Source organism: Leuciscus leuciscus (genome assembly GCF_965113295.1).
Source record: "Leuciscus leuciscus genome assembly, chromosome: 25".
Classification (NCBI taxonomy): Eukaryota; Metazoa; Chordata; class Actinopteri; order Cypriniformes; family Leuciscidae; genus Leuciscus; species Leuciscus leuciscus.
In genome coordinates, this window is record NC_138724.1 from 21,972,656 (window position 1) to 21,985,910 (window position 13,255).

Here is a 13,255-nt window from a genome sequence, read left to right on the forward strand (position 1 = left end):
TTTTATGAACAAAGGTTATCAAACTTTCAACATTCATTTTCTAAAGGCAATATAATATCCTATAATCAATATTAATTGGGATACATCACAACTACTAGGCTATTAAAATATTTCACTAGAGGGCACATGTAGCCTACATCATTACAGATCATAAACGCCTCATAATACGCTCTCCCGTGTCTGTAGAAAATTAAAAGTATTTCCCTGTATGAGATCTGGATGGTGACATAATTTCTATTCAAAATCTTTTCATTTGTTTTGAAGTATTGCGCATACTACATCTGTCGCATCTTTTTCCTGCGTCCACGTGCCTGCCACTACAAATACCACAATTCATTGTACAATCCAGTGAGCCAATGAAATGCGAGAGTGGGCGGAATTCTATGACATCACTACAAGCGGCCAGTCGCTGACCAATAGGGGTTGAATTCTCTAGGAGGAGGACAATCGCCTTTCATGCTCGCAGCATTGTAACATTTTTCCCCGGCCGATGCTCGCATGCTTGTTTATTGTCCTGTGCACGTTTACCTCCAATAAAAATCCATTTATTTAATCCAATTCAGAAGCAGCCGTAAGGGTTCATCATCGCTTCTGCACTCGACCGTTTCTGAGTCGACTCATCTTTTTATGCCTGATCTATTGGGATTCAGAGTGGGTGTTGTCACAGGACGATGATCGAGAGACCCGACTCAGCTGTTTCCAGCGTTGCAGTGAGTACAATATTCATACATTTATCTAAATCTGTCCAGAAAATGCATTTAAACCACATCTGTTTCATTGATTCATGGAATTGCATGGTGGTGGGCCAATTGATTCCTAGTGTGACTGTCCCTTAATCATCTGTCTGTTATGGCAAGCCCGATTCACATTTATTAGGCTACTTAAAACTAACTAGCATCTATTTTTGATGCAGTTAATTTCACCAATAACTATTCAATGGTCACTCATACATTTGCCAATGTTATTCAATTAGTAACTAGTAGGCTACTCTATCATTACATAACATTTTATTAATTTACTGTTTATCACTATACAAATAGTGACAAATAATTTCTTTGTTACCGGTAACAAATCCGTGGTGATTTTTTGTTAATGTATCAACAATTAGTAGTACTAGTAAAAATGTGATTGTTGATTCCACAACAACAGTTGGAATACGTACTAGTTGGCAGCGAATTGTTGATGTCTACCACAGATCCCCATAGAATTCAATGGCAAATATTTAATAAGGTAAAGGAATGATAATATTATATCTATGAAAACAATTGTAGTCACTATTAGATTACTTTTAGTTAATTAAAAATAAGTACTATTAGTGTAAAAAAAAACAAAAAAAATAGATGCTATTTGTTTTATAGAATTAAACGTTAAAATAGCTTACCATAATCTGGGTTTCCTTGATCAAAAGCTCACTGGTTCATGTGTATTATTGTTAAAGTAAATTATGCCACATGCGCTTTAGCTCATGCAGTGAAACATTGTACTTTCATCCAAACCATGCTAAGAAACAAACTAATCAAAATCTACATTTTCAGAACATGGTACAATATCTCATAACATGATCAGGTCAAAAACAATTTCCATATTGCCATACCATGCTGTAGGCATTTGTGAAGTTGTGAATCACCAATTTTAAAAGTGAACCTAAATTGCTGTTGTGTCAGACCATACATATGTTCATTGACCTCAAGACATACGATTGTGATTCCAAATGCATACAAATGTGGGGTTTTTTTGTTGAGTAAATAGTTGGGCTGATGTGTGTTAATAGCTGTTTGGAGAAGCAAATGAGAATGACAGGCTCTAAGTGTGATGCCCAGCTCCCTTGTGGAGAGCAGTGAGTGGAGATGCATTTCAATAGGGTTAGAGAGAGAGAAGACTAGAGCAGCCAAAAACTGTCACTGAGCATATATCATGATCCTTTCTGTGTGAACTTGAAGAAAACTGACTTCATAAATCGACTTAAAATCAACATGGGGCCATTTGTGTAAAAATAAGTGCTCAGGAAAGTGAAGTTAGTTACGAGAAAAGGCCTAGTTTGGAGATGCCAGGTGATATGTTTGGTATTTTGTTATCTAGTGCTTTGACGTTTATACATTTTAATACTCCAAGTGCTTTTTGGGCCCACTATATTTAGGGTCCTCATATCATGTTATACATCCTTCAAAGGATGAATGAACTGCACAAATGAACCTATTCTGAATATTAAGCTTGTGAACACCCACACTTTTTTCCCACCTACGTAGCATGCATCCTTCAATCTAATGTGGATACTAACATGGATAGAGGTTCTATAATGATATGCATCCTTCAATCTAATGTGGATACTAACATGGATAGAGGTTCTATAATGATATGCATCCTTCAATCTAATGTGGATACCAACATGGATAGGGGTTCAATAATCAATGATTAGATTCTCTCTTCTGGTCAGATGTTGTATTGTTTGCCATGTTGGGGCATGACATCAATCTTACAGTTACGTAAGAGCGCTTCAAGAGCGAAAGCATGGAAAATGCCCTGAGCTGTTCACAGCGCATGGCTATTTATAGACTGGTGTATGAATTATATAGATTTGAAGAAGATGCTGTCGCGTTTTGGGATGCGAGTGTCCATAAACTGTTTGAGGTGTCATATCAAATCCATTTTGATACATTGTTCTTTTAAAGGGATAGTTCACACAAAACAATTCTGTCATCATTTATCTATGCATGTCGTTCCAAAGCTGTATGATTTTTCACTGATATTAAAATCACGGCTGATGATTATTTACTTATGCATATTTGATTATTTTCTGATAATTATGTTACGGCTGATAACCTCTAAATTGCTACTATAAAGTATCAGAAGCAGCTTTTATTGTGACATTGACAGGACTCTTATTTTGACAACACTAAGAACGCTATCACCTGAACGCCGATGTGAGCGTAATCTTTCAAATCTAAGGCTGCATCTGAAATCTCATACTTTCCTACTATATAGTAGGTGAAAAACAGTATGTGACAAAAAGAAGTGTGTCCGAATGCACAGTACTCATAAAACAGTAGGCAAAAAGTACTCGGATGACCTACTACTTCAGGCGAGATTCTGAAGTGTACATACGAAGGACACTTTACTATCCCATGAGGCCACGGGAGAGGATTTATGAATGGCAGTGAAGCGATGCATGATAATGACAGCATGGCGAATGTAATACGTCCAGATTACATTCAAACTACACACATTCATACTATAGAACATACTTTTTTAGCGGTTGCGAAGTAAATGCTTATTCAAAATACTTATTTTGTACCTACTCGAGCGTATGCGATTTCCAACGCAGCCCTTGATTTCAAACTATGCTGTGCTATATCCATGTCATATTCACTGTGTACTGTATAAAATAACTGTTACCTTATCTTTATGTGAGAAAATATGATACCCAGTGCGCACAATTTTACCAGTTTACTGAGTGCACTATTGGTTACAGTGTTTACTTCCTTTTTATTAATGTTTTTAAACTATTTCTTTATTTATGAAAAATACTATAATAGGGTTAGAGATACAAGATTTTGCTAAAACAAACATAAATCTGTTTATTTTATAGATTTACTTTTATATTAATTCATTTTACAATTAATTATTTCTAAATGAGTAAATATGTAAATTATTTTTTGTAATGCATGTTATTGCAATTAAATAGTGTAATATTAAATAGTGTCATATTTATCAGCCTTATATCGGCCATTGGCCAACCTGCTCTTTTATATAATCATATAATATATTTAGTTTAAATGAAAATCTAAAATCAATCCTTTTAAATGCTACAAGTGAATTTTGTCGTTGCAACATCATAATATACAAACTGAAAAATGTATATTTTGCTGAATATTGTATTTAACAGTGTTAAATTTATTAGCGTTTTTAATGATTGAGCATCAAGTGATTACACAGTTAATCTAAATGTAAAAAAAGGGGGAAATAACAACCGTACCGACCAATGACCAATATGGTACTGACGTAACAAGCATCCTTAATGATGTTGTTTCTTTCAAGAATGATGAAAAAAGTTACATTTTCATTTTTACATGAACCATGTCATGCACTGTTTCCCAAAGAGTCTATTGACTTAGTTCTGATAAATAAATTTGTGGCCATGGTCATTCATTCAGGCCAAAAAGAGTTAACTCTCCCTGGTGATCGACGCCCTCCCCGTTCAAACTATCTGCCTCTCTCTAAATGATACTAGTTAGTTTTCCATTGGCCTACCATGCATGAGAAGCTCAGCCGAGCCAAAGCAGAGCGATCAATTGTGTTTGCCTCGCCTAGCGTGTGCTTCAGCGCTGTGCTTCCGAGAGCATGAGATTACAAGAGCAGGAAAGCGACGGAGAGAAAGCGATGGAGAAGCTTGTGAAGGAGAACTTGCACCTGGACAAGGCGCTGGCTGTGATCTGGAGCGAAATTCACTGCCTCCATGACGACATTGAGTTCATGATGGATTTGATACGAAGCGTAAATGAGCATGTGAAACAGACGTTTGTCACGAGATCCCATGTGTCCTCCCCTTTCCCCAGCCTCTTGGTTTCCAAAAGTTGTGTTTAGGCAAGCTTAACGCAGATATGTTTACTCATCCTCAAATTAGCAAAACTCCATGTTCTCCTTTGTTGTGGTATCCCTGCATGTTAGTTTAAGAGTTTGACTGTGCTAAGGCATTATCCACTGTAACTAATGTTAATATTAGCATAGCCTTTAATATCTTTCCTCTGAAGTCTTCTTGAGCTCTGTTTTGAGAGGGATAACAGTAATGGAGGAGCCGTTCTGCTCTTTAATCAGTGGAATGTGGAGTAAAGCTGTGTTTTCTTCCAGCAGAGGAATCTGGAGGGTTATGTCGGCTTCGCCAACCTCCCCAACCAGGTGTACAGGAAGTCCGTGAAGAGGGGATTTGAGTTCACACTCATGGTTGTCGGTAAGTCGCAAAATTCTTTTGCTCACCTCTGAGATTGCATTCTGTGAAATGGGTGCCTGTTCCAGTTTGATAAAGTGATTTTTTTGGCTGAGTATATTTTTGTAAGATTTTAGACATATATTAGATAAAAAGTGTGTAAATCAATTGCATCGTATGGAGCCAAAAATATGTCCACAAATTAACAATTCGTTCCCACGACTTACTAATACTTACTAATTCCCTTGCTTCAGTTAAATCAATGCAAGGGAATGAATCTGGACATGGCCACGATTTAACTAAAACGAGTGAACGAATATGCCCACGATATATATATTTTTTGTCCATGTCATGTGCGGGACTCCATAACATTGCGCCATTTCCGGCTATATTAATATTGTTTACTGTAATTATGCCTTCAGGAAACATTTAGGAAATGTTCAGGAAATGGTTGTTCAGGAAACACTAACAGGGTTGACGGACTTAGTTAAATTTGACATTGCAAGTCTTGTGTTTAAGGTTGTAAAATTAGTATAACGTATATTACTGAGAAAATGACAGCTGAAGTTTTATAGAAGTTATCTATTATTTTCTATATAATCATGGTAACAGGGTTGTCATTTGAAAATATTACTGACATCAAAAGATGAAAACAAAAAAGATGAGGTTTAAGTTCATGTTTAAGTTCTTTCACATTCATGTCTTGAAATGATGATGATGTATTGCATACATGAGAACCATAAATGGAACTTTTTTTGTAGAATGACACATAAAATAAGCTTTTTGTTTTTTACTTTAAGCGAATAATCTGTGTCTTTGGATGAAAGAGATTTATTTGCTGATGAACGAATGACTTTATTCCCACATAAAGAGTAGATAGATGACGAGTGTTTGGATGATCAATACTATTGTCATTATCACAAGCTCTCTCTGTGGTTTGAATGCTGTGACTAAAGCTATATTGGAAATATGGATCTCGGTGACATAACTGTGGTGGAGCGCCTCACCATAGTAACCGGGTGTGTGTGTGTCTGTTAGTGCTTGCTTCCCAGTTCTGGTGCAAAATAATCTCTTCAGTTCTCTCTTCCTCTATTCCAAGTTGTTACTCATTCTGTGTCTTTGTCTCTCACTCATTCCCTACCTCTGTTTAAAGGCTAGTTTGGGGTTTCCTGTTTGGTAAACCGCCGGCCAATTGAGATGCTTGTACTGGTATCAGGAGACAAGCCGCACTAGTCTTTGTAGAGAACTAGGTGTGTTGCCTTCATTATCGTCTGTGGCCTCTATTAAGAATATTTATTTTTAAATATATTTTGCGTATATTTGTAAGACAAAAGATTCCTTACGCTGATGAATTTCCAGCAGCAAGCAATTTGTCTGTTTACTTGTGAAATCATATATTTTAATAGTTTTTCTTTAGATTTTTACAATTGTCTTTGTGATGTTTGTCATATAATTTGTTCTTTTTTAATATGTATGAGGAGTCCAATAATATTTCAGTGTGGGCGGGGCTACCTAAATGTTCCCCGCTTATTGGTTGGCCAAAACTATGAATTACAGTCACTTTCAAACCAAGTAGCTTTCTGTTGGTTAGCACGGCAAGTTTAAAGTAGCCTGGCTCCGCCCTCCTACGTACTTCCACTCAATTTTCATTTTCCTTCAGGACTCCGTCTGGGTTTGCAGTATATTCGTGGGTTTACTTCTTCCAAATTCTTACCGGTCCGAACAGAGGGAGTGGCTGAGAACAATGACGTTGAGGTCGTGCGCTAGTTTGAGTTGTAGGGTTACGTCACGACCAAAAGTAAGCGATTGGTTATGGCAGATCCAGAGTGGCTCTGGGCAGATCCAATAGTTTTAAACTTCAACAGAGTTCCTGCCTTCAAGAAAGTTAACGCTTGTCAATAATAGAGAGTGGCCAGACTCTCTGTACAAATGACATGTACGAGAGTCTGGTAGGACCAGGCTAAGTTTAAAGTCCCCCTGTGGTGTAAATCAAGGATTTAATGTTGTTAATATGTCTATGTGGTATTAATATTCTTTAAGACAAACCTTGTGCAAATTCATAAGTCAACACCATTGTTGAATATTTTCTCCTTAAAACTGCAGTGAACCAAAGAGAGTCTCAAAAACGCGGTTTGAAATTGCTGGTGTTTCTGACGTCACAAACATGTGATCATCAACGAGTGGATCTCTGAGCTGGTGCGAGTGAGTGGAGGCAGGGCTAATTTGCATATTCATAGAACCGCATATACTAAATGAGGCAAGGGTATAGAGTTACATTCAAGCTATTTTTAGGCATGAAGACATTTTTTCCAAGGAAAAAAACGTTTAAAGGGATAGTTCACTTTGAAATTAAATTTTGGTATGTTTTAGCTTACCTCAAGTGCATCCAAGATGTAGGTGTCTTTTTTTCCGCAGTAGTTTCAATTTTGATATTTTTAGGTCAAACCGTTCTTGTCTGTCAGTCATATAATGCAGGTCTATGGTCACTGTCTCAAAGAGCATGCACAGAGTCCAAATTAAAACAATTCCCCGTCGTCCAAATTAAACAATTCCCCATCGTAAGTACACATTGATGGCCTAAGACACGAAACGAGCGGTTTGTGTGAGAAAACGAACAGTATTTATATCGTTTTTACCACTTATACACAGCCATGTCCGAGTGATCTGATCTGACGTGTGCGCAGACTGGTGCATAGATATATACACACTAGATGTCGCCTTGGCTACGGCAGTTCATTGGAACGAATGTCTTTAAGGCGACATCTAGTGTATATATCTATGCACCAGTCTGCGTACACATCAGATCAGATCACTTGGACATAGCTGCGTATAAGTGGTAAAAACGATATAAATACTGTTCGTTTTCTCACACAAACCGCTCGTTTCGTGTCTTAGGCCATCAATGTGTACTTACGATGGGGAATTGTTTAATTTGGACGACGGGGAATTGCTCTGTGCATGCTCTTTGAGACAGTGACCATCGACCTGCATTATATGACTGACAGACAAGAACGGTTTGACCTAAAAATATCAAAATTGAAACTACTGCGGAAAAAAAGACACCTACATCTTGGATGCCCTTGAGGTAAGCTAAAACATACCAAAAATTAATTTCAAAGTGAACTATCCCTTTAAATATGTCATTTTGGTGATCAAAGATTAAAGTTTAAAATGATTGACTACAGGGGAACTTCAAATAACCAACTTGAACACAAGCAAAATCTGCAAAAAACCTTTCCGCCATTACGTAAAGCTCCCGAACATGTTGGTTCCAATTGAAACGAAATTGTCCATGAAATCTTGCCGAGCAGCGCGGTAAATGTGACCTCATCTATAGTATTAAACTTTTATTCAAACTCTTTTGTAGACAATTTCAGGGTCCATTGGGCTTTGCATTGTGTTTTTGCTTTAAGAAATACGGTTTGAAAATGTATAGAATATTCAGAATTCTGTGACCAACAATATTTGCATATGGAATTGCAGTTGGTTTTTTTACATATATTTGCACACTGAATAGGATTTAGTCTTATCTTTTACATATTTGCAGCACTGATACTGATTGGTCATATATTTCACATACTGTATACAGTACCATTGAAAAGTTTGTGGTCGGTAAGATTTTTTTAAGTTTTTAAGATTAATCTAACCAAGGCTGCATTTATTTGATCAAAAATACTATATAAAAAAAAAGTAATGTTGTGAAATATTACACTTTAAAATAACTTTTTTCTATTTTAATATATTTAAAAATTTAATTTATTCCTGTAATGGCAAAGCTGAATTTTCAGTATGATCACATGATTTTTCAGAAATCATTCTAATATGCTGATTTGCTGCTCAAGAAACATTTATTATTATTATCAATGTTTAAAAACAGTTGTGCAATATTTCTATGTAAAATGTAATATATTTAGTTTTTCAGGATTCTTTGATAAATAGAAAGTTCAGCATTTATGGAAAGAAACAGCAGTTACTTAAAATGTAAATCTTTTGAAACATGTAAATGTCTTTACTGTCACTTGATTAATATGATTCATCCTTGCTGAATAAAAGTATTACCTAATTTCTTTAAAAATAAAAAGGTTACTGACTCAAAACATTTGAATGGTAGTGTATTTTACTCTAAATAGTAGCACTGCAAATCTAGTGAGTATTAATATTTGTCTTTCTTTTAACAGTGTTGTGCATTCACTAATATTAAACTGCACTCCTGCCACATTTTACCTCAGAAGCAAGATTCCACCTCCACAAATTCTCTCCATAACATACATCTTCCTCAGACTGGGCTGAAATTTGCTGTTCAGTGTCTAAGACATGTAATAGGGGCTTGCTGGGTTTTCTTAAAACTGTCCTTTGGGACGTCCAATGGCCTTTTGAAGAACAAAACTGTCGTCTTGTTCTCTTGTCACTCATCCTGACAGAGACTACAGGGCTTTGGCTGTGGACTCCAGTTTTCCCTCCAAAATTTCAGGGAGGAAAAAATCTGTTTCCTGTCTTTTCTCTCGCTCTCTCCCTTGTGTTTTTTTCCACAAGCATTTCCTTTCTTGAGCTTTCCCTCTCACACCAGCTGGCAAAATGTTTCTTCAGGGAGAAAGCGTTGGAAAATGTGAAGAGTTGTCGAGGTTCGTTTTTCAGATTGAGTTATCTAAGGCGTGTTGGAGGTGGTAAAGCAGGCCTTGCAGTTTCTAGTCTTGTTTAAAATATGGTTTTCTTTGTACAAAGTCTCTTTTAATAGCCAATTTTCAAGCTGTGTTGGAGAATTCACACCTGTACAAGCAACAAATAGAAAAAAATAGTAACAGTTTCGCACATGTTTTCGTTAATTGCGCATTTGCATTCCTTTGCAACAACAACTCCGACAGCTGTGTTTGGACGAAACTTGAGATGTTTTAAAGTGATGATTTTTCCAATCGGTAGCTGAAGTCTCCAGACATGACATGTTGAATTCCATGTCATCCACAGATATTTTCAACAACACGGCAGCAATTTGTCTAATGTGGCCGCGTTAGCATAGCTACCGCTAGGAGCTGCTGCTTTTCTCGTACATTACTACGCTGTAGGTCCGTTTAAAAGATCCCTGGCTGAAATACGGACACACACATGGAGGATATTTAATCCCTGGATTATGAAGCCAAAGCTTCCACTCTCCGCCAACAGGTCATCTAACAACCTGGTCATGGAGCTAAGCCTGTCAGACAGTCTTAGCCAACACATGCAAATGCTTCTGCAAATGCACAAACAAACACTGGCATATCTTTGGGTTTTCAAACAAACTTTCTTTTAAAGTTTCATTCAAGTGAAATATGGGAATATTTTTAGTTTGTTCTTTTTTCATCAGACTTGTTCTTAACCCTCAAAAGCTATGAGTGTATGAAGGAGTGTAACACCATTATGCCGATCTTCTCTCACTACAGAAGCCATTGATGAGTTTCACTGTGTTGGACAGATTTTTGTTTAGATGGGGTTTTAGTAACAAACAGTCAGGGATTTGGGCTTGGCAGTATAAAAGATATAAGTTGTTAAGATTTTGCTGTTCTATTTCCAGTGCAGTCCTCTTTGTTAATTATTATGAGTATTAAATATATCTATTTCCTTTGACAGGATTTATTTGAATTCCACATTTTTTGTAATATTATTAATGTCACTTTTAATACATTTAATGTGCCCTTGCTGAATAAAAGTATTATTAATTAATTTGACTGAATTTAACCATATTTACTCACAATTTACGACATATAATACTGCAATAGTTTCATGTTCATTTCTTAGCCAAAATATAAAAAAAATAATTAAAGTTTTGCAGCACTTTAATTTACTTGAGATTTTTAGTTTTCATTTGTAAAATCTGCCAAATCTGTATCCCAGTCTGTTCAGTGGTCCCTTTAGTTACTGTTCTCTTCAGTATGTTTATGAATCATTCTGAATCATTGCAAAACAATGTTGTTGAATCAAACAGGCTTAGTTGTGACTCAAGCCTTTTAATATCATGTGGAAAGTGACGTGTATCTTACTCAACGTTTTTATTTGTGTGAAGACCAATATGAATGAGAACAAGTCATTTGGAGAATTTATATTCTAACAGTTGACGGAGTTCTTACTCTTTTATTAAGGCTGTGTGTGCAATATATTACAGGTTCAGAACAGTTTCTGCACATTTCAGAAACATAGTCCATAGCTTAAGACAGAAGATGCAATGCAAGCAACCCCAGCTGTGAATGTGAGGATCTCACATTGCCGTTGGGGAACGTCTAACTCGCTTCCGCCATATGAGGCTACATCTTCATTAATCTGGATATATTTGATGTTGTTGTTTTCGTTTCAAAACACTTTTCATCCACAATAGCGTTTAAGCTTTTTCCAAAGCTTTCTTGTCTACACTGAAACTTCAGAAAAACGTACTGTCTGTGCATAAAACATAACTGAGATGATACCAAGAGACCAGACATAATAACATTTTCACACTATTCTACTAGAATGATGATGATATTATTAGCAGAATATACCACAATTTACTGGTGTGTCCAGGTCGCACTCAATCACTATTTCACGTATGGTCTAAAACTCAATGTGCCTCATGTTTTGCCACAGGAGAGCAATTGCGAGTACATTTTCTGTCATCTTTGCTGGAATGTAACACAGGCACATGCCAATATAAACATATCTATGGGCACAATATACGTCACATGACTAAATATGCCTCATTTTCAAAGACTTATTTTTTCACAATCCACACTACAATGCAAATATGGCGTTTTAAAATTCATCCACTTGGGAGAGCATCTTCAAAGCTCAATTTTCGCTGTAAAAAGAATGCCTTCTCCGTGTAGACGGAAAACTAAAATATAGAGTAAAGGATGCATTTTCAAATTTATCCAGATGTAGACCAGTGGTTCTCAACCCTGGTCCCATTTCAGGTCTTGGAGTTTCTACTAATGAGTTGATTCCCAGGTTTGTAAATAATTATATACGAATCCACTGGTAAGGACCCTGGTTCACTACACATTGGGACAGTGATTACTCAATGTCCGTACATCACTATATCTTTTTGATATTATTTTTATGCTGTTTAAAAGCTTTGTTCTGTTACATATCCTTACAACATTTCAGCCAAATATTAGTTATAACTGTTAACTAGATGTGTTCACTACCTGTCTAGCGTTGTGTGTTTTTGCTGACATATAATTAAAAAAAGGTTTCAAACTCAGTTCCTAGAGGGCCACTGTCCTGCAGAGTTTAGCTCCAACCCTAATTAAACACACTTGAAGAAGCTAATCAAGGTCTTCTGGAAACTTCAAGGCAGATATTTTGGAGCTGGCCCTCCAGGAGCGGAGTTTGACACATGATATAGAGTGTGTATGTTGATTGCGCACGTGCAGTGTGTAACATCACACGTGCCACCTCATAGATCTTATTTTCTATGTAGGACAGATTGATTCTCCTATTTGAAGTGACTTTTGTGTGTGTGTGTCCATGGGAGTTTTTTACAGAGCATTGCTGATTGTTATCTCAGGCTGTTCGGAGATGAACTCTGACCTTTGTTGCCGAACAATGGATCTTATCACTACAGGAGCCCCTCTCTGCAAACCAGTTAAACACACACTTACTATCAAACTTGCATTCTCACATCCTTTAAAATCAGTAACTGTCGTAAATACTTGATCGGAGTGTTTTCCAAAGCTCTAGTTTATTGTAATTAGTTTAAATTATCATAGTTTGCCCATTGTTCTCTGTTTATCTGTTGAGGTAGTGGGCCTCTCTTTCGCTCTCTGTCAGCTATCTGTTTGTTAAAGAGTTAAGCAACTGTATGGCAGTGGTACTAGAGCCCCTTTTATGAGGGGAAAAACAGTGAGGAAGAAAAGGGATAGCTGGGATTAGATGGGGGCAGGGCAGTGGAAAGGGGGTGGAGGTGGGGGATTGTCAGGATATCTGAGCCCAGTAATGGGCCCTGGGGTGCTTTCTGGCCCATAGCATGATGACAGGAAGAGGTAAATAGATGAAAGTCAAGAAGAATGTGTGGAATCTCCTAGAAAGTTTCTCCATTTGTCCCAGTCCTCCAAACCACCCATCCATTCAGGGTAGAAGTAATAAGTAGAAAATACATTTAAAAAATAGACCCTGAATAGGGCCGTTTATGATTGATTGATTGATGGATGGATTGTCACACATTTTTTAAAAGTCCTTTTTAAAGGTTAACCAAAAAATAAATAATCTGTCATCATTAGCTTATATTGCTCCAAACCTGTATGACTTTCTTTCTTCTGTTGAACACAAAAGAAGATATTTTGATGAACGTTGGGGAACCAAACAACATTGAAGCCCATTGACTTCCATTGT

General features: G+C 36.7%; 1 protein-coding gene across 3 annotated transcripts in view; it reads left to right on the plus strand.

Moving 5' to 3' along the window:
- Nucleotides 1-440: 440 nt before the first annotated feature.
- Nucleotides 441-13,255, plus strand: part of septin15 (septin 15) — a 33,569-nt gene continuing 20,754 nt past the window's right edge. The window contains exons 1-2 of one of the 3 annotated variants that reach the window (XM_082160197.1): nucleotides 441-710; nucleotides 4,846-4,945. In XM_082160197.1, the coding sequence (XP_082016323.1) occupies nucleotides 672-710; nucleotides 4,846-4,945 (139 nt within the window). In that variant the 5' untranslated portion in view covers nucleotides 441-671. Of the gene's footprint in view, nucleotides 711-4,300; nucleotides 4,522-4,845; nucleotides 4,946-13,255 lie in introns of those variants that run through there. The other 2 variants (XM_082160198.1, XM_082160199.1) reach the window with 2 other exon arrangements.